At 42.0% G+C, this 22,387-nt stretch overlaps 1 protein-coding gene across 1 annotated transcript in view; it reads right to left on the reverse strand.

Moving 5' to 3' along the window:
• Window positions 1-19,574, reverse strand: part of LOC128398254 (mucin-5B-like) — a 63,888-nt gene extending 44,314 nt beyond the window's left edge. The window contains exons 1-15 of the mRNA XM_053363062.1: window positions 19,466-19,574; window positions 17,270-17,341; window positions 15,169-15,430; window positions 14,544-14,658; window positions 12,906-12,996; window positions 11,372-11,481; window positions 10,733-10,946; window positions 9,186-9,311; window positions 8,822-8,939; window positions 6,911-7,049; window positions 6,037-6,147; window positions 4,375-4,444; window positions 3,195-3,332; window positions 2,932-3,096; window positions 2,287-2,381 (exon numbers count right to left, since the gene is read on the reverse strand). Coding sequence (XP_053219037.1) covers window positions 2,287-2,381; window positions 2,932-3,096; window positions 3,195-3,332; window positions 4,375-4,444; window positions 6,037-6,147; window positions 6,911-7,049; window positions 8,822-8,939; window positions 9,186-9,311; window positions 10,733-10,946; window positions 11,372-11,481; window positions 12,906-12,996; window positions 14,544-14,658; window positions 15,169-15,430; window positions 17,270-17,341; window positions 19,466-19,538 — 1,899 coding nt within the window. The 5' untranslated portion in view covers window positions 19,539-19,574. The remainder of the gene's footprint in view (window positions 1-2,286; window positions 2,382-2,931; window positions 3,097-3,194; window positions 3,333-4,374; window positions 4,445-6,036; window positions 6,148-6,910; window positions 7,050-8,821; window positions 8,940-9,185; window positions 9,312-10,732; window positions 10,947-11,371; window positions 11,482-12,905; window positions 12,997-14,543; window positions 14,659-15,168; window positions 15,431-17,269; window positions 17,342-19,465) is intronic.
• Window positions 19,575-22,387: the final 2,813 nt, after the last annotated feature.

Below are 22,387 nucleotides of genomic sequence, written 5' to 3' on the forward strand. Positions count from 1 at the left end.
ATTAAAAACAATCCATTCCAAGTCAATTATCCTTTTCCTACCATTTCTCAATTTGACTAGATTAGATTTCACTTGTAACTTTTTTTCAGGCTAACTTATATCCCATTCAGTGTCATCTCTTATCCTTTAGCAGGCAGGGGCTTGATGTACTTGGCTTCAGCAGTAGAATTGTATCATGTGCCTTCAGGCCATTTTAGCAATACAACAATTGCTGACCCAATTTGGATTTTCAGTTCTGAGTTTCACTATTGTCAGTCTTACATTTTGGTTCGTAACTGGAAAGGGAAATCAACATTACTTGCAGGCAACTCAGGATTATAAGCATTATGCTTCAAAGCAAAATGAAGTATCGTGGCGTGTATGTGAATGAAAGGGGGAAATATTTATCTATATTTAGATCCAGGAGATGACGGAAGTATTCCTACTCAGACGACCCACTGAAATCAATGAACCCAAGTTACTTATGGCCATTAACTTCTGTGGGTCTACTTTGAGTAGGACCATCACAGAATACGTGGGACGCGGGTGGCACTGTGCGTTAAACCACAGAGCCTAGGACTTGCCGATCAGAAGGTCGGTGGTTCGAATCCCCATGATGGGGTGAGCTCCCATTGCTCGGTCCCTGCTCCTGCCCACCTAGCAGTTCGAAAGCACGTCAAAGTGCAAGTAGATAAATAGGTACCGCTCCAGCGGGAAGGTAAATGGCATTTCCGTGCACTGTTCTGGTTCACCAGAAGCAGCTTAGTCATGCTGGCCACATGACCTGGAAGCTGTACGGCGGCTCCCTCGGCCAATAAAGCGAGATGAGCGCCACAACCCCAGAGTCGGTCATGACTGGACCTAATGGTCAGGGGTCCCTTTACCTTTACCTGTCACAGAATACTACTCATTGAGTTCAGACATTCATCTGACACAGAAGTCTTAAAGCCAGTGAGCTCATACATGTGCAACACTAGATTTCTCATCAGTTGATGATACAGAGGAGAATATGTGAACTGACTCTTTTGAAAAGTTTATGTGTGGTGATATGGAATGGCATGAAAACCTTGTCTGTGGTACAGTGATACCTCGGGTTAAGAACTTAATTCGTTCTGGAGGTCTGTTCTTAACCTGAAACTGTTCTTAACCTGAAGCACCACTTTAGCTAATGGGGCCTCCTGCTGCCGCCACGGTGCCAGAGCATGATTTCTGTTCTCATCCTGAAGCAAAGTTCTTAACCTGAAGCACTATTTCTGGGTTAGTGGAGTCTGTAACCTGAAGCGTATGTAACCCGAGGTACCACTGTGTTTGATTTGTGATGGCCCATTCAGTGGCATAGCTAGCCGCTTGGGTGCTGGATACGGCACACATGTCCTGCAGCTGGGGGTGGGACGAGCCACCCATGGGGCGGAGTGGGCTTTATGGAGCCTCTCTGCCATCTCCCCCTCAGCTGTAGGACAGCTGAGGGAGAGGCAGAGGGCAGATGCAAGTCCTACGCTGCCGTTTCAGGCAGCACAGAGCCTGCAGGTGCCCAAGCCACCACGTCACTCCCAGGAGAGACATGTGGCTCGGGCACGCTGCAGGCCCCATGGTAAGTGCCGGCCCCCGTGGTGTAGCGCCCAGTGCCAGCCGCGTTTCGCTACGTTTGTTGACTGAACTAAAAAGTTTCATGAGCCCAATTTATTTAAAAAAACCTCACATTTTTGTCATTATGTCACCCCCCCTCAGTGATGACACCTGGGGAGACCTGCACCCCCACACCCCCTTCCTCCGCCACTGGGCCAATTTACTCATGGAATCAGCATTTGATACTGTAGTCATCAAGTGATGTGCATGCATTTGTGAACTAGTCCTTTAAACTCTCCTATGCCTTCTAGTCAAATCCTGACTGGCTTTTCTCCCAGCCTTCAGAACATCAGCTCCCCTACTCCCTTGTCAGTTTTACCCTCTCCAGTTGTTGATTTCTGCTTTTCTCTGTGAAATGACATACCTTGCCTCATCCCTGAAACATGTGATGGTATGGCTTGGACCCCAGTGATCCTATACTGATGACACCTTCCATTTAGTTCCACCCATTTGGTCTTGTCCCACCAGTATGTTTCCTTATAGATTAGCCAACATGGTGCCCTCCAGATGTTTATGACTACAATTCCCACCAGTCCCAGCTAGCATGGCCAATTGTCATGGACAGTGGGAGTTGCAGTCCAAAATATCTGTAGGACACCAGGTTGCCTACCCCAACCAAAGATACTTTTCAACTTCCTCCAATAAACTGTTTTCAATGAGAGGTAACAGATAGCTTCATACCGTATGATAAGAAGCTGGATTAACTGAGGCATGACATTTAGCAAAAGGTCCTTCCGAGTCAGTCAGCAATCCACACCAATGTCGGGCGTATTTTTCTACAAAGAGAAGAAATTAATCCATATCATTTTGGGAATTTCTATAGGTGCAAATGGCAGCTTTTCTCTCAACTCACATCACTGACTCTAGACAGGATAACGTGGTGCTGCTACAATGCTTGTTCTACTCATTGCTGTTCACTCATTGCTGAACCTCCTAAAGCCATGGACTGAGGAAGGAAATGATCTAAATCTTGAATATGTGCATGCTACAGATACCCAATATACCCAATTATGCACAGGGCTGTTAGTTTATAGACTACTTGCAAAACTTACAAGCCACAGTCTAAAAAAGAGGTAGCCATGTGTACATCCACTTATTTCAATGGGGGGTGGTATACCTAACTTCTTCTGTTTAGATTGTGGCCACAGGATCTTGATTTGCAAGGTTTTATTGTTATTTATTTCCCCTGATTTCCCCATTTATTAATATTTGTTTTCAGTCAGTTCTTCTAATTTGTTTATTTCTATTAATTTCCCCCATGAGCTAGGTAGAATTATAATTTTGAAGTGTTTGTGAGTCTTGCTTATAATTCTCAAATATGCCTACCATTTTCAATGCTAAGCGTGCAAGGGTCCTCAAAACTTTGTTTGATGTTGGGACATGCAGCCTGAGTTTTCCAGGTGTTAGCAAATGCAGATGCTGTTCCTTCCACCACTCCACTTATGGCTGTGAAGTCATCCATCTGGCGCTTGTCAAAGTTTCCACAGAGACCTTTGAAAGAAACCCCAAAGAGTTTTATAGTCCAGTTTTACAATACTTTGCCCCCCAGGCATGCCACAAATTTCTTTTTGCTTTAAAATACTTCTTACCACAAGTCCTTCCTTTGAAAGATGGATCCACATGAATATACAATTGCATTGTGGGTACGAGCTGGATTACTAGCTGAAGGCCAAAGTTTGTATGCACAATGATGAAGAAGGACGAAGGTCTGAACATGGTTACATTAGCTATGGACAAAGAAGACACCATTCTTATGAGATTCAGAGCTGCAACTGCCATCCATTACTCAGGAAAAGAAGAACCAGATTTGTGAAGGCCAATTCATGCAAGCACGTTGTGATTGTGGGCTGGATGGATGTGTGAAGGGTTTGATACAAGTTGTAACAGTTATATGTTTACATTCAGATTGTGCCCAACCATCAGCCCAATCTACATTGGCCACCATATCATCGTTTGCCCCAGTTTTGTTGATGTTTCAGTGGTATGAACTGAAACAATAATGTGACATATATGGCATGGATCTAACAAATCGTAACCATCAAAGGATTGGGGGAATATGATAGAATAGTCTGGCACCAGACATCTTTTAGAAGGCAGTCCCATAAACGGGGTGCAAAAAAGGGCTTATATCTGGCAGCCAACTCCTTAATCTCTGGACACCAGGTGAAAGACCTTTCACAAAATATATCTCAGTTGATAAGTAGTTTCCTATAGGAGGTGGCTGTCCTTCACATACTCTGGTCTCAGCTACAGAGATAGCTTAGGACCTTGTAGTAAACAGCAGAAGTTTATATTCTCATTATGGAGAGTCCTGGTTAACAAACTTGCTACCTAATCTGGAAGTTCCTTTCAAAGGTTGCCTTACATACAGTGCATTATATTATAGTAGCTGTGGCTGGATGTTATTAAAACATGGCTGTTTGTAAGAGAATCCTTCATTTCCAGGGGAAACCTCTACATTAGTTGTGGAGAACATTTGGTCTTCCAAGTGTTGCTGAACTACAATGCCCATCAACTCTGCTATTGGCCATGCTTCTTAGGGCTGATGGGAGTAGTGGTCTAGCAACATTCGGAGGGCCACAGGCTCCCCACACTTGCTCTACACAAACCCAACTTTCTTTTCTCAGCAGAACTGGAAAAGCGAAAATAGTAACCCAATCAAATCTTGCTAGCTTGTGGAGTAACAAGCCCTTCTGCTGAGCTTGCCCCTAAGATTTCAAAACTTTTAAGGCTGCCATGGCAAACAGAAGTTTCTGACATGCAACATACCTGCTGATAGCGGCAACTGAGTGTAGAGCGAGTTGACTAATACACCACCATTAGGACTGATCACAATGGTCTGGTGACAAAGAGGAAAGGAGTAACAATGAGTTTGGTGATAAATTACATCTTGTGTTTCTTCTAATAAGCTTTATGGGGGGGGGGATAAAAACTATTACATGCAGGTCCTGCTATCAGATAAGTGAAATTAGGGAGTGTTCAGCATTAATATAACCAATCTTGAATGGTTGATTTTGAGGCCGGACACTTTTTACATCCATCTATCTATCTATCATCTATCTATCTCTATCTATCTATCTATCTATCTATCTATCTATCTATCTATCTATCTATCATCTATCATCTATCATCTATCTAATATGCATGTTAAAAAAGGCAAAGCTTTTGGCCGGTTGCCAACTATAAGAAGCATATTGTTCATAAATAAATTCAAAGGATGCTCCATCAATCCAATCCTGATTCTTTCCGTCTCTCTGTGCATTCATTATTGTGAACAGTAAGGGGCACAAATTACACCATAATTTCATAAACTGGTAAAAAAAAAAGATGATAGGTTCTGAACAATATGGTTGACAGTGTTGGCTTTTATGATTTAAAACCTCAACTGATTATCCCACCCCCATGCCCCATTCTTCCTCCCTTTCAAATAGTTCTTTCAACGACATTCTTCCAACCAATTTAAAACACATTTTGCAGTCATTCTCTAATTGAACTTTTGTGGGTACTAAGTCATTTTGCTTTTCATGGACTATATGCCTTTTCAGAGCTGATTATTGTCATGGAAGATCTCCTTTTCATGGTGGAGCTGGCATCCTAGTGAGAGTCCTACTCACAAAAAAGAGTCAGGAGAGATGATTTCTACTACTTTCCCTAGCAGCTTACTGTACTGCTTCCCATGTTCTTCTGGGAGGTCCTCCAACTCTTTGGAGTAGCTCCTTGGGTGTTGTGGGTATCAACAAAAACCTCCCACTTCCATGAGTACAGTTCCACTCACTGGTTGTATGGATCTGACCCATTGTCTTCAGGAATACATAAGGGCAATTTATTTGATACTTTATTATTCTGACATCTAATACTTTGGGAATCAGCTAGAAAAAGCAAGTTGCCTTTACATACAGATTCTGTTCTAGGAATGGGTGAATCTGTCATTTTTAGTCTCTCTCAGTTTCTTGATTTTCCAGTCTCAAGCTTAGTTCTCCACATTTCCAGATCAGTTTGCATTTTTACAAAAAACTCCTCATGAAAATTTATCAGCATTTTAATGCAAACGTTTTATGCAATTTTGTTTGTATGCAAATTGGCTCACATACACATTTTTGCAAAGCTGTTTCTCTTACTAGAATGCATTTTTGCATGTTATTTTCACTAATTCAATTTTTAAGCACACTTAAATTGTACTTAAAGTGTATTTTAAGCTTCAGTTTATACATTTTTGCACAAATTATTTGGCTACAGAGCTGTACTGAAAGTTTCATAGAAGTGCAAATTTTGAAGAGTGCCTGTGTTTAAATCCCCATATAGTTTTGGAAAGTGTGAATTAGCCAGGTGTGCCTTTAAATGTGAATGGAATTGAATACCCCCCAGTTACTCCTGTCTCTTAAGGCATTGTGGCTTATAAGGTGTTCTCGATCCTTTGGTTTAGAAACTTACAGTCTGGTCTCCATTGATGTTGAGGGCAACCATCTTCAAGCATGTCTCAGTCTCTGTCAGGCCACATTTGCGGAGTTCTCCGAGAACACTAAATGTATCATCTCCACAAAACTAAAAAAGCAAGCCAACACCCAAGAATTACCACCTGCATCACAAACTTACTGCAATAGCACCTAGAAATTAAGATTGCACTGAAAAAGTATCGCAGATGCACAGTTCTAGCTTCCTTGAACTCAAAAGTATTTTGGTTTTAGGATTTGACTTAACTTCTTATAAAGGTTGCTTTAGCTAGGGAAACTGATTCAGGATCTTTTAAATGAGAGAGTAAACATTTTGAATCAAAACTGTTGAACAGGAAAATCTGCTACTTCCCCCCTTTATAGATATTGAATGTTGGGCTTCTTAAAAATATGTAAGCAAACTTTCCTAGTTGTTTTAGGGCACTCTCATGGGCCTTTTATTTGAATGTGTGGCATCTCCCTGAACAACTTTATTTCTGTTTCATTGTCGTATCATATGTAATTCTCCTGAAATGAGATTCTACCCCCCACCCCCACTTTATTAATTTTCCCCAAAGGTGTCTCTTCTGAGTCTGTGTCTTCTACACATCTAAAAAAAACATTACTGCTTTAGGGAAAATAATGGTGTGATAATGTAGAAGCAAAAAGGAAGTGAGAGGGATTTAAAACTTGTAAAGGGAAACTAAATAAGCTGTGTGCCATGATATCCAAAGCAAGGGATTTACTATTGGAACAATTACACTGGTTTTATAATCCCAGAAAGAGGATTAGTGTGTGTTTGTGTGCCTGCATAGCACTGTGGTAATGGGTACATTTTTGCTAATTATAGTGACAGTATATCTTAAGTGACTTGCCTTTGAGAGAACGTAAACGCAATCTCCATGGACATTATAACGTTTTTTATCAAAAGTGGAGATGTGTGATCCACCTTCTACTGAGCAAATGCCAGGACATGGGAGTTCTATGCAGTTCCATTGGCCCCCAACACAGGAACTTGAAGTAAAGGAAGAAAGAGAAGAAACATACATTTTAAGGAAAGATATTGCCACTGACATTAGCTTATATTATTTTCCATTATTAGTTCCATTTTTTGAAGTGTATGTGGAAACATTTGTAAAGTGTAGGAACCAGCACAGCTTTGTGTTTAAAGCGTCAACATGTGGGAACTTAAAAGCTATGGGTGGGACTCATCTAATGCGTCCCATCAGAGGAAGTTCCACACAAGGACTGCTTGTCCAATAGGACTTTCCTTCCTCTCCTCCTGCCATGCCCCCGGTGCCCTCTGAACTTGGCTTGGGGGGGAGGTCAGGAGAAACCCTGGAACAGCATGCGGGGGAAGTAGGGAGAGGACCAAAATGCTTGCCTTGATGGAATGATTGCCTTTCTCAAACTTGAGTCCCCAGATGTTGGACCACAACTCCCATCACCTCTGGTCCTGGTAGCTAGGAATGATGGGAGTTGTAGTCCACCAAAGGTGCTTTAGCGCAATGTTGAATTCTTCCCTATGAAGGGTTCCACAGCTCAGTGAGAAGCACAAACTTTACATGCAAAAGGTTCCAGATTCCATTCCTGAAATCTCTAGTAAAAAGGGTGAAGTAGCATGCAATGGGAAAGATCCCTGCCTGCCAGTCAGAGTAGATAACAATAGTCAAGATGAACAAATAGCATAATCTGGCAGAAGGCAGTTTCCTAGGATCCTATTGTTACTGCAGAAATTTAGCTTAATGATGTGAAAAGTCACTACTAAACCATCTCAGTGGTAATCCTGACCCATTGAGTTGTACAAAAGACTGGCTTCATTTGGTCATGCCCAAATAGCAGCTCGGTATGTAGCAGAATAGGACGCGGGTGGTGCTGTGGTGTAAACCACTGAGCCTTTGGCTTGCCGATTGGAAGGTCAGCGGTTCGACTCCCCATGACGGGGTGAGCTCCTGATGCTCGGTCCCTGCTCCTGCCAACCTAGCAGTTCAAAAGCACGTCAAAGTGCAAGTAGATAAATACTGTAGGTACCGCTCTGGTGGGAAGGTAAACGGCGTTTCTGTGCACTGCTCTGATTTTGCCAGAAGCGGCTTAGTTATGTTGGCCATCTGACCCAGAAAAACTGTGGGTCAGTAAAGCGAGATGAGCGCCACAACCCCAGAGTCGTTCACAACTGGACTTAACTGTCAGGGGTCCTTTACCTTTTTTATGTAGCAGAATGGCTAGCAGAGGCCTTATGGGCAGGGCTAATGTGACATGCATGTGAACATAAGCTGGAGTGTGGCCACTAGGCCAGGGGTTGGCAAGGTTTACCGGCCATGGGCCGGAAATTGCATCTGCGCATGTCCGCGGTGCTGGAAATCGCTTCTGCGCATGCCCAGATGCCAGAAATCATGCCTGCACAGAAGTGTTTTTTGGTGTCTGGACATGCACAGATGTGATTTCCGGTATCTGCACATGCGCAGATGTGATTTCTGGCGCTGCTCAGTGAGTCCCCACGCCACGCTGTGCTGGTTTAGTGCAGCGGGCTAAGGACTCGCTAAGCGGGTGGGGTGGCTCAGGGGCCTTTAAAATGGTCTTCGTGGGCCACACGTTGCCGACCCCTGCACTAGGCAGAAGCCAAGGTAAGGAATCTATCACAAATACAGCTGAACTTTCATTGGAAATCATGTTCAGAAATAACTCATTCAAATAATTAGGCAGAGCTTTTAAAATGTTGAAATCATGAATCAAGCCTAGATTCCTACACAAAGTACTTGTTCATCATATTAAAGGTTGTCAATTACCAAGAACGGCAGTTGTCTGAATAAGTTGTTCCTGGAGCATAGGATTTTCCATTATAAACACAGGAACACTGCTCGTGGGGGATGCAGCCAGCATTGTCAATGTCATCATATACAGTTCCTAAAGGAAGAAATAACTTAAACATTATAATGGTTAAAAGATGTTAAATGAGAGTTGGTTACATGCACAGCTTCCCTGACACAAATTGTACCATCTCTTTTCCTAAAAACAACATGCCTTTTCTGTAGATTTCCTTGCTTGCATGTTGAATACCATGAGGCAAGTGCCCCATTAAGATCTGTGGCGCTTACTACTAAGCAAGTGTGTAAAGGGCTACAACAGTTGGATACAAAGGTGGAAGCTTACCTGGTGGACAGAAGCAACCATCCACACAGTGGTCCTCACACAGCTGAGATCTTTCAGAGTTGGAGCAAGTGTCTGTACAGGGTGATTCACATTCTTGATACTGCATGTTGGAAGAGCATTCCATTGCTGAAAAGAAGGATATTAATTATAACTCAGTTCCCCTTTGATACACGCAGCACACTCAGCTAATAAACAATTCCTTATAGTGATTCTGCCTTGAACAGAGACCTGCCTTCTGTGTGTTGCATTTAATGCTTTTCTGCTGCAACTCCAAATGGCATCTGCTTTCTTTTGTAGCCACATACCACAACTGATGAATATTTTGACTGGGGTCTATTATAATTCCTATGATTTTTTTCATTATGCTAGAGCAGTGGTGGGGAACCACCAGCCCACCTGACTTCTCAATCTGGCCAGCTCCCCTGTGCTTGGTTTCATATGGTCTTAGGTGTGGGAAGCTTCAAGCTGTGGCTTGAATCTGACGCTTTTTGAATTTGGTGCCTTTTTCTGCTGCCCTGCAAGGTGACAGAAAAAAGCATCAAATGCAAAAGGTGCCAGAAGGAAGAATCGGAAGTAGACTTAAGAGTGTGGTCCTGATTCTTTAATTGAAGCCATTCTGCACTGTTGGAATTCAGGCCACAGCTGGAAATTCAGACCCCATTGACCTGTCAAAGTGGCCCTCTCAGAGGGTTAGCCACTGTTGGATCTGACCCTCCAGCCAAAATGGAGTGGCCCTGCACATCATGTGACCACCCAGTCATGTATTGTGGCTTGCCATTTGCTCAGTGGTATATGTGCCTCCACTTTTTTGTGGGCCCTGGTGGCCTAGCTGGTTAATAGACATTAGTTACATTTTATTAATATCTCCTTCTGAACACATCTGCCTGATGGACTTTCTCTCCTTTCATAGTTTATTGCTCAAGTGGTAAGACTGTGGGGAAAAGGTCCTCTCAAAAGCAGGAGTAATATAAGCTGGGGCATCTCTGATTACTTCATTTCTCCATGCACTGCAGATCATACCTCCCAGACTCGTCATTGCCCAAAACAGCAGAGTTGATGAACAGATGAATATCTAAACTTCTAAATTAGTTGCATTTATCATTTGATTGCTGAAAACACAGTGTTCTGATACATTCAAATAACTCCGAGCTGTCACCATGTCCTCTAGTCTGCTTCTTTTCCAGTTTCTCTCAGCTATGTATCACCTGCAAGTTAGAGGTATCTATCTCCCACCACCTGCTACTTATGCAAGTCATTCATAAGCAGGACAAACTCAATATAGGGATCTGTGAAACACTTGAGCTTCTTACAGCCTGGTGTTCATCCACTAGTCAGGTGCTCATCCTGAAACCTGCGGGTATAGGGCAGTATACAAATTCAATTAATTAATTAATACCTTTATAAGCATGCAACTTTGTGTGTACTCTACTTTGGATTGTACCTTCTAATTTCCAGTTCACCAGAGTAATTGCTGAATATCATTTCAAGCTGTATCAAATGTCCAGCTGAAATAATTGACTAGCTGTGATTTACACTTTTACACTTACGGCACAGGTCTGGGCTTCTCCAGTTCTGAGGTTCCCCACCAGCATGAGCACATTGCCGGGAATATTCAGCAAAAGTGTCACAGAGACAGGAGGTGATGTCTTCTTGTTTACAGAGGCACAGGTCTTGTACACAAGCCTCAATGTAGTCATTAACTCCCACCACAGCATTGCATTGAAAGAATGAAGAGCCAGTCAGTACATGCTGGCAAAGCTCCTAGATGAAAAAGCAAAAGCAAAAAGTTTTTATCAAGAAGGACTGTTTTTAATGGTGATTAACTGATCCTAGATCAGGGATGAGGAATCTGTGGCCTTCTGGATGTCGTCAGGCTCTAGCTCTCAATGTTTCTCATCAGTGGCCATTCTGGTTGGAGAGTCCAGCTACATGTGAAGAATGACAAGTTTACCCATTCCTGTCTTAGATGACAATGACATATTTAGTACACAGGGCACTTTGTAAAGTGCCATAAATACAAGGAAAAGAAATCAGGTTCTTGCAACAAGGAGCTTATAATGCTAATTTCAGGAGCTGAGGAAACAACAACATATTTTCTTTGCCATTACAATTCTTCCTTAAGATTTAAGCATCCTTTTGGAAATAAAACAAATGTAAAGTGTAAGAATAAGCAAAAAAATTCTTACAAATTCATCAGTGCAGTTGCTCAGAGAGACCGGCGTAGGATCCTCACATTCTTCTGTCGGCCCATTCATTTTCTGCATATTCCCAAACTGCAAAGTAGTTATTTCGGCCCCTATAATGAAAAACAGCAACTATGACTTCAAAAAGATTCATATGAGAAAGTATCTTGCATAGAGGTTCTTGTTCCAGTTTGGCAAATGAGATGCTGAGAGGGATTCCCCTACTCTTAGTAAAGCATTATAGCACAATGGGATGTGCAGTAAATACCTTGTGGAAAACCAGATGCTTCCCCCCGCTGGGACAACCCTTTAGAGCACCAGCTGGGAGAACTGTACAGATCACATGGCACTCTGTCAGCCAGTGGGATAGAAAAGGGCCAGCATGGGCTGAAGCACACACCTGTTTCAATGGGGAAAAGGCTATTGACTGTATGGGAACAGTACATGATTCTGAACCCTAGTTGCGTGGAAGTCGCTTCTCCATGGGTAGCTCCTGTGTGACCAAGGCAATGTTTAAACAACCAACTATGTGAGTGAGGGTCCCAACTTCAGATTTGCTACCTTTCCAGGAGGACTGTCAATTCCACAGAGAGGTCGTGTGTGTGCCCCCCCCCAACCCCAATGGCTGTTTACTGAGGCTGTTTGGGAGAAAAGCAGCTCCCCTGTAGCAACAGTAACTTTCAAAGGGCCTTTTGACTATGTACAAGCTCCAGTACGTCTTCTCTATTGACGTAAAAACACCATTGGCCAACATTCCCCCTAACAGCAATCTCAGTAGGTAAGTATGATTGCAGCAAAAACAAGCCGAGGAGAAACAAGAGTACTCATTTTTCAGAAGCTGAAGCAACAATGCTGAACCATCTATCAAAGCAAGCAAAATATCTACACCCCACCCAAACAAATTAACACAGACAGAAAAAGCAAGCAACTCTTCCGCTCAACAACAAAATGTCATCATGATTTTTTAATTAAAAGGATAAAACATTGGGAAGAGCAAAGGGTCTTATGCATCGCAGCTTGTGTCTGAGGGCACTATGGTGGCCTTGGTTTAGAACCTCAGAAATAGAAATGTTTTTCCAATCACTAATTCATTTACTTAATGCTATCAATATCATCCATATGTTGAAAATCTATTTCAATGAGCATGAATAGAGAAATTCACCTAATATCTTAATATTCAATGTGTGTTGTTGATTTTAAAAGTGAAGAATGACACATATCAGAAAAATCCACCAGGTTTTTATCCTCGGGGCTTTTTCTTATGATGGGTGCTTACTAGAACAGACTACTGGCACTTCATTCCCCCCACCCCCGCCGCCAATGATAGCCATTTTGTGCTGTCATTTTTATCAATATGTATATGAATACCAGCACGTCTTTTCTCCCCCCCACAAAGCACTGCTTATACCACTTAAAATATTTTGAAATGGATGAAAAGCCAAACCTCTGAAGAGATTGTAGTTCCACAGCACTCAATGAATCATGACATATAAATAGTTGATACCCAATTTCAATAAGCAGTGTTTTTGATACTTACCGTTTGAATAAAACTCATTGTATTGTGGAATGCCGTTAAAATCCCCACAAAGTCCACAGGTCTGATTGGCATATTTTTTATCAAGTTCCAGCTGAAATTATATATGAGAAAGTTGATGAAAGTTAATATCACTCTCCATGATATAGATTGAAAATTCAAGACAGCAGCTGCACTGGAGACACCAAGATAACTTCCATCAATGTTGCAATTCAAATTTAGTGAATAGAAAATTGGGGTATCATTTGTGAGTCTCAGCCAGTCTGTGCTATTCATAACAACCTAGTTTTCATTGTAATATTTACAGTATATATATAAAAGCAGCTGACTCTTCTCCACTTATGCTTTCTGTTCTTTGAATGGGATTCCCTGCTCTGCAATCTATAGATAAGGTTAGGGCCTATAAAAGAGAAATTTTACTAGAAAATGAAAAATTGAAGCAACAGGTGGCACCTCCTGCAAAAATGTGAATATGCTAAATGTGTAATCCAAACGTGTTTTCATCTCTTTGAAAATAGAGATAAAATGTCAAGTGGAAACATATCTTGGTTGATTTCTGCAGTTAGATACTGACTGCAAATAAGATTTGTAAGGGAAGTAAGTAAGTAAGGGGATGCGGGTGGCACTGTGGTCTAAACCTCTGAGCCTAGGGCTTGCCGATCGGAAGGTTAGTGGTTCGAATCCCCGTGATGGGGTGAGCTCCCATTGTTTGGTCCCAGCTCCTGCCAACCTAGCAGTTTGAAAGCACATCAAAGTGCAAGTAGATAAATAGGTATTGCTCCAGCGGGAAGGTAAATGGTGTTTCCGTGCGCTGCTCTGGTTTCACCAGAAGTGGCTTAGTCATGCTGGCCACATGACCCAGAAAAACTGTCTGTGGACAAACGTTGGGTCTCTCAGCCAGTAAAGTGAGATGAGTGCCGCAACCCCAAAGTCGTTTGCGACTGGACTTAACTGTCAGGGGTCCTTTACCTTTTACTAAGAGCTTATTATGAGCAGAACAGGATGTTAGGTATGTATGTGTGTGAGAGAGGGTGGGGAGGGAGGCAGGCAGGCTGAATACCCCAAAGAGCCTTGTGCATATCAAAGCCCAATCTGTACTTAGAAGCAATTATTTGGGTGGTTTCTTTTCACCAGTTACTGAAAATCTGTGATGTTAACTTGCATGAGTCGACATAAGAGCATATTGCAAAGACCCTATACAACAAACTGCCTTGTGGTATCATGATTTTATCTGTAATGTTATTCAGGTGACATCATACATACAAAAAGTAAACTCAGCTGCTGGGTTATGATGATTATGATGAAGCCAAAACAAGGCTAATGAAAAATACGAGGGAGGTATCAGCATGCTTCATGGGAAATCCAAGTCTTGCAGAAGTAGAAAAATATTACGGGGGATCTAAAGGGGTGGTCCCTGCCCCCAAACAACCCTGTGAAGACTGAGCATGCTCAGTGGTGACAGAATTTTAGTTTCTGGTGCGGGTGGGGAAATAGAAAAGCAGCAGGAAGGGAGAGTGGAATTGGGTATTGCGAAGGAAGGCATGGCTGGCTGGCAGGCTGGGATACTGAACAGGAACATTATACACTGCCACATTCTGCTGGGGTCACACTTGTCAATTCTCTATATTATGTAGCACTTACCATTAGACTGTCCTTTTCATTCCACAGTAAGGTTAGGCCCAGCTTGACAATCACTCTCACATAGATGGTAAATTTCTCAATAACGAATCCTGATCCGGTGTAAGGCAGCTGAACCCTGATGAGAAAGCATCAGAGATACTGGATATGTAATTCAAAGCAAAGTGACATGTGGCTTTTTTTGAGGGTGTATAACTGCCAAATTGCCATCATGAGTGATTGAACTATCCCGTTACAGAACTTACTGCAGAATTACTCATGCCCACCCAAGACAAATTAGAAGGGCATGTGGCTATGGTGACCACAGCAGCAAAGCCTACTGGAGGCCACAAGCAGCCTCCTCTGTGGTTGGGAATTTTGGGCTTTCAATAGCCTTTAATGGCTTCATTAATGTATTTCTCAGTGTGCTTCAGCATGGGGATTTCTGGGTGTTGGACCACAGATTGATACTGAACATGGTAGTCACTGCACACCACTGGCTGGACACTGACACCCAGATTAGAAGTGGCTACCATGGACCTCTCATGGTTATTGGTTCTTAGATCATGGTAGGACTGAACTCTATCTGCCTATTAAGGAATCTATTTGAGGAAGTAGGTCTGCTCAGGACACAAGTCTGTGTTATTACCTGTCACCATTCACCACAATGGCATCTTTTTGCATTTCAAAATCCGTCCCATCCAACCGCATGGTGACAGAACTGATAGTGGGAATGTCTTTCACCATTGTGCGCCTGATCTGGATGTTGAAGTCCTCATAGGCAGCATTGCAATGGGAGGCAAATACATAGTTGCAGGTCCCAGGGAAATAATAGATGTCCCCATCAAACGTCTTGTAGTGGAATTGGCCCCACGTGCTGCAGACTTGCCCATTATGAGCTGAGTTGAAGGCTGCAAATTCACAAAAGGTTGTAAAGGTATACTGCACACTTTTTGCTGACAACATCTTCATTTCTTCATTTTCTATGCCAGCTTACATAGTGACATTACTAGCTTATCACCCATTACAAGCAGGCTTTTGTTCCTTGCCTGCATTTGCCCTGGGTAGACACTGTTACTTCTTTTGCCACTTTATCTGCTCAGCTCAGAAGTAAGTTGATGCTGATGCCAGCTTTCCCTTAGGCTGAAGTGGAGAAGCTGTGGCCCTCCAGATGTTGTTGGACTCAAACTCTCATCACTCCTAGCCTGCACATCCAGTGGTCGGAGATGATGGGACTCGGGAGTTCAGCAATATCTGGTGCGTCACAGGTTCCCCAACCAGGCTGAGTAGGGGATCAGAGGAAGACTTTAAGTTATTCTGTTGTTCAACATAAACTAGAGTTATGGCAGGATTTATTACTAAAGTGCAACAGAGCATGCTCAACAGAAGCAGGAAAAGCCCTGTGCCCTTTTGTTACCCACAACTGGAATCAGATTTCACTGCAGGATATACACTGAGTACAAAATAAGTTTAAATTAGAGAACAGAAGATCAAACACTGTGCAATACATTATTTAGCACTCAAAGGGAACTAAAACCTGTGAAGGGGAGAAGGGATTTTACTGTGTAAAATCTACAAAGGTGTAAAAGATCTCCAGAGATGGGAAGAAAATAGTGTATACTCAACCTCTCTCCATATAGTCATTGCCTTGACCTTTCATAACTGGCACAAAGACTGTCACCTTCATCCCCTTAAACCCCCTGCCAAAACCTGGGCAGGAATTTTGTAATCTCATTACAATGAGAAATAAGTAAGTGCTTACACCGTGACAGCATAGAAGGAAAGTAAATAGTTTAGATTTCAGTTATCTCTTTGCTCTAGATGGAAATCCTTCAAAGGTCACAAGGAAGTGTGAGGCATATCCCTTTATTTCTACCTTTCTTTAGGGGTGAGCAAATATCTGCAGATATATACTAGATCGGGAAATAATAGACCTACTTAAAAAAATATATATATTAACCATTCTCTACAAATTAATGAGAAAATAAATTACATGCACTTTCTTTACTTCTGAGGTGGCCAAGGAGTGTTTGGGAGCATCCTTTCATTCTTCATATCATCTCTATGGTGGTCTGCATTGTGCAGCCTCCCTGGGTGCCTGCACTTGCACAAAGTGGAACATCCTTGGCTGGGCTTTATTTAAGGTTGTTTACAGTGCAGTCCTATACAGATCAGAAGTAAGTCCCATTGAGTTCTACAGTCCCTGCTCCCCAGTACATGAGTAAAGAACTGCAGCGTCCATGTGTTATATGTCCACCAGCTTAACTCGCTTTTATAACCTCTCTGCTTCTTTCTCTTTGTTTAGTAATTTGATAGGAGAGATAAAAATAAAGATAAAACTAAACAAAATGAGCAAGTAATAAAGCCAAGATAAAAGCAATAAGAAGAGTAAAAACAGCACTGCAACAAATAAAATAGCGCAGATAAAATCTGAAATTTAAAAGCAGCAGCAAACGCCCTCGCCTCCTGCAATATGCCACAATAAAATACCTGAGTAAATAAAACCATTTTTACTTGGCACCAAAAACCCATAAGAGGGGTGCCAGGAGTACAGTCCTAGGGAGGGCCCTGCATAGAAAGAGAATGCATTGCTTTTTTTCAAATTTGCCAAGATGTTTGTTCTGTTACTTACCTGTTGAATCATCTACCCATCTATTCATCTGTTTCTTGACCTTATCCATTTTGCCTTTCTTATGAGTATATCTGATAGATACAAGGAAATAACTGAGACAGTTTATGGGTAGACTTACATGTTATAACTGGTGTTGTTGTCAATGGTGGGATGATGGTAACCTTTCCCGATTCACCTTCTGCACTAGAAGCTACAAACAAAGGGAACAGAAAAACCATAATTTGTACGTATGTTCATTTGTGTGCATTCTTTAAACAATTAAAGCCATAATCTCAGCTTTCAGGGCCTGGTAAATGCTATGATTGTGCTTTTGCACCAGTGTGCAGAAAGCCCATGGTGGAAGATAGCAATCCAAAAGTTGGCAATCGAAAAGCAGTGTGTGAAACTCTTATAAGAGCACACTCACCACGAAGTGTAGAATATGCATGACTGAGATTGGAGGATACTCTAACTATACTAGCTGCTGACAGTGGTTCTCAATTTCATTGAAATTATAAATATGCATTTTCCTTTTAGTTTGTATATCAAACTAACAGATATCGTGAATGGGCACAATCCAGCCAAAGTTAATCAATCTTTCAAATCTTTATCATCCAAAATATTGATGGGCTCTGACACATCTTGGCTCTGGAGGATGTTACTGCAACAGGTATCATTAGATACATTGCCACCCACTGCTCTAAAACTTCCAAGAGTCCAGCAGGGGACACAATTAATGGTTTGGGTTTGGCCAATGAGGAATGCCTGATCTGGCCGATTGCTGTTGCTGGGCCTGCCTTCAGTGTCTTCAGATGGAAGGTTTGGGGCACAATCTAACTAAAGATAGTTTGCTATACATCTCACAGATATCTGTGGGGGCTTAATTGATGGTATAAAATTAGACAAACATAGATAAAAATCCAAAGAAAGAGTCCCTCATTGAAGGTAAATGGAAAATTGTACTGTGATAAGAGGAGTGAACCTGGCACAAGACCTCTAAATACCCAGCACTCAAGTCCTATTGATAGCAAGCACTATTGATTTTAATGGAATCTGCTTCCAAAATAATGCTCTTGGATGATGATGATGGTAGTGATGATGACCTAAAATGTTAATCCCTGCCTAGAAATCTCACACCTGCCCTGAAAAAGCCTTACCCCTCATTTATGTCAGCTGGGTTGGTTGAGACTCAACACCATTTCTCATTTCTTCTTCATTTCTATTTCACATTTTCCAGTGCTGAACTTTGGCACTGAATACAGGTTTTGGCTTAAATCCTAGTAAGGAACTGTACCAATCAACCACATCCCAGGATGCAATTCACATGGCATCAGTAATGCTTCCTGATTCAAATGAGACTCTAGTACCCTTTATCATACAATGAGACCGATAACATTTGGGACTAAGCAAGGGTTTTAATTCTTCTCCCCTGCTGCCCTGTATAGAGGGGATTTTTGTGCCTTTTCTGTCCTGCCTCTTAGCCAATGTAGTTCAGGAAACAGAATGAGGGACCTGATTAAAAGATAAGCTCAGGCCTGAAGACTTGTGGGTCTTCAGTAAGCAACTCCCAGACTTGTTTGTAAATTAGGGATCACCTCAGTGCTTTTTTCTGGGGTGGTAACATTTGGATTTTGCATTTGGGAGCTACTTCGTTGAAATATAACACATACACACACTAGAATTTACACATCAGATACATTCATATGAACAAGGCTGTAGAGGGATAATGTAAAGTGATATCCCCCTCTTTGTCTATCTTCTTTGGAGTTTAGCTGCTGTACATACTACCGTATTTACTAGAGTCTAATGCACCATCGAATCTAATGCACAATTTTCAGAACCTTGAAACCAAAAAAAGTATTTGCTGTCGAATGTAAATGTGCCATCAAATCTAATGCACACCTTCATTTTCACAGCATAATTTGGCCCAAAAAGGTGAGCATTAGATTCAAGTGAATACAGTAATATGCAACTTTAAAATGTTAGTATGTTAGTATTCTGACAGACTTCTAACCAGGAAACATGCATTTCATACTTTATAACTTTTCAAGGAGAGGCGCAAATCGTACTTTTCTATTTGATCCCCATTCAATCCCCATTAAGATGTCACTAAATGTTTTCGCTTCAGGCAGTACAATATTAAAATACCCCAGTTTATTCGGAATTGTTAAACATTTAACTGAAACAGTATTAAAAGGGTGAAAAACTCTTTGAAATTCAAACATTTGCATGACTCAAAAAATAGAATGAGGAATAATTTTGAAAGTGAATTGAGATATTCAATTGCATTGGTACTTTTTTTCTTGTAAAAGAAGCAAAGGAAATGAGTTTTTACCTTTCTGTTGGATGCTGCAGATCATGAATGCTAGGGCCCATAATGGCACCCTCATCCCTCTACCAAACCCCATACTGGATGGAGTTCGGTGTTAAGGTACTCAGCCTGCTTCTGGCCAGAAGGACTAGTTCACTTGCACTCTCAGAGGCTTATATAGCAGGAGGTTCTGTCTATTTTCCCAGCTTGTTTGACATGGTCTAACAAGGTGGGGCTGTGAGGATCTTAGCAGATACAGGGGTAAATAGAGGATGCGCTTTCAGTTCCTTGATGACTGGCCGAGCATGTTTGCCTTTTGGGAGGTATTTTTTTTTTGTCATGTTTCCATCTAATAAAGGAAATTAGAAATGAATAGCAAAAAGGTAATATTTCTTCCCCAGCAAATGCCATTGAAGATCCTGGAAAAAAAACCAAGGAGCTTTTGAGTCAATCTGTGGTTTTCTGAGTGACAGGCAGGTTACTGTTTAATATTCTGGTTACTGTGTTAAGTGATGCCCATCTAGTGTGGCAAACGCCTCTTTTCCTTGTTAGTGCTGAGAAGGAGTGAAAGCTTTTTGAGGTATGAAAAACTATGATAATTTGAGACCTTCTATTCTGAACATTCTGAAGGACAGATCGTGAAGCTGAGGCTCCAGTACTTTGGCCACACCATGAGAAGAGAAGACTCCCTGGAAAAGACCCTGATGTTGGGAAAGATGGAGGGCACAAGGAGAAGGGGACGACAGAGGATGAGATGGTTGGATAGTGTTCTCAAAGCTATCAGCATGAGTTTGACTAAACTGTAGGAGGCAGTGGAACACAGAAGTGCCTGGCGTGCTCTGGTCCATGGGGTCACGAAGAGTCGGACACGACTAAACGACTAAACAACAACAACATTCTGAACATACAATGAGACTGCTGAATCAGGCCAATGGCCCACCTTAGTCCATCATCTTGTTCTCATAGTGGCTGACCAGATGCCTGTGGGAAGCCTGCAGGATCCAAGCACAATAGCACTCTCCCCTCCTGCAGTTTCCAGCAACAAGTATTCAGAGGCATACCACATCTAACAGTTGGTGTTGAACATAAGTATCATGGCTAGCAGCCATTGTGCTTCTGGATAAATCCTCTGTAAGGGGCTGATAACAAGAGGAGAGCCAGAAGTGACTCTCGAAACAGTGAACCTGAAGCGTGCTCACAAATGATTCCTTGACATCCTGGAAAAAAGTGACAAGTGGGGTGCTCCATGGTTCTGTTCTTGGCCTGGTGTTGTTCAATATCCTTGCAAATGACTTGGATGAAGGAACTGAGGTGGACCTTCCTATCAAATTTAGGTAGCTAATACCTCAAGATATAGAATCAGGATTCAATATGATCTTAACAGATTGGAGAACTGGAGCAAAACTAACAAAATGTAGGGACAAATGTAAGGTTCTGCACTTAGGCAGGAATAACCAGATGCACAAATATAGGATCGGAGACGCCCAACTTGGCAATAATACATGTGAAAAGGATGGTCTTAGTAGACCATAAGCGTAGCATGAGTCAGCAGTGCAATGCTATTTTATGCTGCATCAACAAAGGTATAGTGTCCAGATCAAGGAAAATAATAGTACTGCTCTATTCTTCCTTAGTCAGACCCCACCTGCAGTCCTGTGGCCAGTTCTGGGCACCACAGTTTAAGAAGGATACTGACAAGCTGGAACGTGTGCAGAGGAGAATGACCAAGATCAGTGCAGTGTGGCCATTGTGGCTGCAGCATTGAATTGGCTCTGTCATTGTGCATGCTCCCCATGTCTCACCCATCCTCTTCTTCAAAAAAAATGGTGTCAGGAAATCAGGTGTGTGATACTGTGCTGCCTGTGCTCCCTGCCAATCACTGCTGACACCTCCCAATGTATTATTCTGTGATGCCACCGATGCAAGTGGAACGGGATAGCTTACAATCCATACCCTACGAGGATGGCTTGATCATTTTTCAGTGTCAATGTTTTTCTGTTTGATGATGTGAAGTAGGAGAATGTTCCTGAGAATGTCTGATCAACGCACAGTTAAATAGTCATTGCCTAATGTTGTTTTCTGACTGGAGGTAAGCAAAGTTTGCCTACAAGTAGACCTTTCAGAAGCAGGACTTGTTTGCTGCACTAAAATGGAGAAGGATCACAGTTTGGTTATAGAGCCCACGTTTTGCATGCAGAAGGTCCCAAGTTCATCCCTGGCATCTCCAGTTGGGGGAGGGGGGCAGAATCCTGGCTGAAACTCTGGATGACAGCTGCCAATCACTGTAGACAATATTGAGCTAGAATAGGCCAGTGGTCTAAGGCAGCTTCCTATGTCCTGCAATGTATGCTGTATTGTTTTTAACACTCAATTGGAAGCTGCCCAGAGTGGCTGGGGAAACTCAGCCAGATGGGTGGGGTATAAATAATAAATTATTGTTATTATTGTTGTTGTTGTTGTTGTTGTTGTTGTTGTTGTTGTTGTTGTTATTAACAGATACTTGTCTGCTTTGTGTCCTAGCAGGACTGACAGTTCTAAGAAATTATTTTCTTTACTCAATGTGAAAGCAAATATCAGAACGCACTATCATAAGAGATGATGAGGATGAGGGCTTCTACACATCTGCACAGCAGCTATTTCTCAAATGCTCTCCAAAATTTATAGTCAAGTAGAAAAACCAAATAATACTATCTGAAAATGGAGGTGTTTGAGAATAAAGGCATTTGAGCAAACAGACCTATTTGCTCAAATACTTTTGGGAGCCTGGTATTATCTATTGACTGTTCTAGAAATTGGTTATTTTCAGCTCAGCTTTGAAATTCATTGTTGTCTGAGAATCAATTGCTGTCTTTTGAGAGAGTTCTTTCTCTCCCACACACCTTTTAGACACTTCCCCCTTTTTTTCTTTGAATATCTTTTCAGAACTCACAAGCAATATTGCTTTAT

This window comes from Podarcis raffonei, chromosome 1 (genome assembly GCF_027172205.1).
Source record: "Podarcis raffonei isolate rPodRaf1 chromosome 1, rPodRaf1.pri, whole genome shotgun sequence".
In the NCBI taxonomy this organism is placed as follows: domain Eukaryota; kingdom Metazoa; phylum Chordata; class Lepidosauria; order Squamata; family Lacertidae; genus Podarcis; species Podarcis raffonei.